Genomic DNA, 2,849 nt, shown 5'->3' with positions numbered 1-2,849 from the left:
GACCCTCCGACAGTGCGGCGCTCTCTCGGCGCTGACCCACCGACAACATTGCATTGCTTTTGAGATCAGTTGTGGCTCCTGCAGTCTGCATTTAGGATTCCTGTTCTAGCACCGTCGGATCCCTGTATTTCAGTTTAGCCATCTCTTTCCTTTTAAATAATGCCGAAGTGGAAAAGCTCACTGTTTTCTCCATTACTCTCCATCTCCCACATTGTTACTCACTCATTCAACCTATCTGCAGTCCCCTTATGTCCTTTTATTGACTTAGTTTTCTTTGTATGTTTGTGTTATCAGAAAGTTTCGCAACTCTGATTTCAGGCTCTCCATCCAAATAATTGAAATACACTGCTTTTCACACGCTGACAAAGTGAAAGCCATCCGTTTATGCACATCATCTGCTCCCTGTTAGCCAACAAATCCTCTGTTCATGCCCACAAGGTCTTATTTTATGTCATACCCTTTGATGTGGCACCTTGTCAAATTTGTTTTGGAATTTGAAGTACAATAAATCGACTTGTTTCCCTTTATTTACATTGCTGGTTCTTTCCTTAGATAACACCAGTAGTCAATTCCCATTCACAAACCGCGATGACTCTGCCTAATGAAGCAATATCAGTATGTTTGAAATAGTTCAGAGAATGGTCACTCTGCTGAAAACTGGGATGGTGGGGTTATTTATGAGAAAAGGGTCGGTGTGGACTTGTTGGGCCAAAGAGCCTGTTTCCACACTGTAGGGATTCTATTCTATTCTTCTTAAAGTTTGGACTGGTTCAGCCTGTAACTGTTGGAGTTTACAGGGATGAGAGGTGTTCTTATTAGACCATAATAAGACCTCAAGCAATAGGAGCAGCAAATACCATTTCATCATTGCATTCCCTCTGTGATAAGTATATCTTTCTTTCAATAAGGAGACCAACACTGAACACAGTACTCCAGGTGAGGTCTCACCAAGGCTCTATACAATTGCAGCAACTCCTGACCTCAATTCCTGTTGTGATGAAGGACAATGCACTGTTTGCCTTTCCAGTTACTTGTTGCACCTGTATATTAGCTTTTAGCAACTCACGGACAAGGACACCCAGGTCCCCTTGGACACCTGCACTTCCCAACCTCTCCCCCTTAAAGAAATATACTGCCTTGTTATGTTTCCTACCCAAGTAAATTCTTTTACACATTATTATTATGTTCCATCTGCCATGTTCTAGCCCATTCACTGAGCCTGACCAAATCTTCTTGAAGACCCTTTGCTTCTTCCTTACAACTTACACAACCACCCATGACCGGCAGATTTGGAAATATTTCAGTGTTCCCCACCTCCAGATCGTTGCTGTCGAATGTGAACAGTTGTGTACCTAGCCCTGACCCTTCTGTTACCCCTTTAGTAACAACCTGCCATCCTGAGAATAATCTATTTATTCCTATCATCTGCTTTCTGCCTGTTAACCAATTCTCACTTCTTTCGGGTGTAATCCCCCAATCCCATGCTCAAATTTTATCAACCAACTTTCTGTGGGACCCTATAAAAGCCTCTGAAAATCCCAATACACCACATCCACTGGTTCTGCTTTGTCTGTGTGACACGTTACATTCCTAGAATAACTCCAACGGGTTTGTTGAATGTGATTCCCCTTTCTTAAATCCTGCTCAATATTGCCATTCTTCTAATGTTTATGATCACATCCTTTCTAATCTTTTCTGCACTATGGATTTCAAGCTGATTGGTCTGCATTTTTCCACTCTCCTTTTTCTCCTCTTAAATAGTTTACTTTTGATACCTTCTAGATAATGGAAACTTTCAGAACAGTGTTACTAGTGATAACCGCAGTCTCTGTTACTACTTCCTTCGACTGTCTGAGATGAGGCTCATCTGGTCCCGGAGAATTATCAACCCTCGATCCAGCTGGATGGAGGGTTTTGGCCCGAAACATTGACTTCCCTGTTCCGCAGATGCTACATGACCTGCTGTGCTTTTCCAGCTCCACAGTTATTGCCGCGATCCGGCTGACTTTTTGAGCTACCTTTTGTTTCGTACGTTTGTTCTGGACTTCATAGGCTGGCCAGCATTAATTGCACATTCCTAATTATACTGAAGAAGCTAAGTTGCCTTCCTGAAGTGCTGCAGTCAGTGCAGACTGTTATCTGTGAGGTGGTGATGGCTGCTCTCCCTCGATCTGGAGCCAGTGCTGAGGGAACATTGCCTGGGCTCCTTATGGCGTCTCCTCCTCACACCCCAGACCATGTTAGCCCTTAGGGTTAACAGGAATCCCTGTTCTTTCTGCATACAGGACAACTCCCTGGTGGTTTGGAAAGAGATTGACTTGGCTCGGCTTTCGGAGAAGGAGCGGCGAGACACACAGAACGAGATCCTCATCCTGTCAGTGTTGCAGCATCACAATATCATCGCCTATTACAACCATTTCTTGGATGAAAACAAACTCCTGATTGAGGTGGAATACTGCAATGGTGAGTGGGGGCAGGATATTCTTAGGGGACACGGCAGAGGGAGTGCTGCTGTGGGGAGGGGGAGACACCGCCGTGGGGAGAGGGACACTGTAATGGGGCCATTGGCTATAGGGCACACAACTGGTGGGGGACAATGCGTGTGCAGGGGAACATGTCAGCAATTGAAGTGTAGGGGAGGCACCATCTTAAAAGCACTGCAGAAGGAGGACTGGTGTGCGAGGGACACTTTGATAGGCAAGGAGGTATTGCTGGGGAGTTATTTCGGTGTTCTGGAGTCAGTATTTTTCCCTACATCAGCATCAGCCAACATAATCCAGGCGTTAATCATTATTAACACAGTGTGGAGCTGGAGCAGCACAGCGGGCCAGGCAGCATCAGAGGAGCAG

The 2,849-nt window shown here is 45.2% G+C and overlaps 1 protein-coding gene across 1 annotated transcript in view; it reads left to right on the top strand.

Moving 5' to 3' along the window:
* LOC125482412 (serine/threonine-protein kinase Nek9-like) overlaps positions 1-2,463 on the top strand; it is a gene marked incomplete at its 3' end in the record, with an annotated part of 3,049 nt that extends 586 nt beyond the window's left edge. Inside the window, exon 2 of the mRNA XM_048594483.1 lies at positions 2,286-2,463. Coding sequence (XP_048450440.1) covers positions 2,286-2,463 — 178 coding nt within the window. The remainder of the gene's footprint in view (positions 1-2,285) is intronic.
* Between the last annotated feature and the right edge of the window lie 386 nt (positions 2,464-2,849).

This window comes from Rhincodon typus, unplaced genomic scaffold, assembly GCF_021869965.1.
Source record: "Rhincodon typus isolate 14 unplaced genomic scaffold, sRhiTyp1.1 hic_rhity00009944, whole genome shotgun sequence".
NCBI lineage: Eukaryota > Metazoa > Chordata > Chondrichthyes > Orectolobiformes > Rhincodontidae > Rhincodon > Rhincodon typus.
Note: the sequence above shows the minus strand (reverse complement) of the source record. Positions and strands in the feature narration are given on the sequence as shown.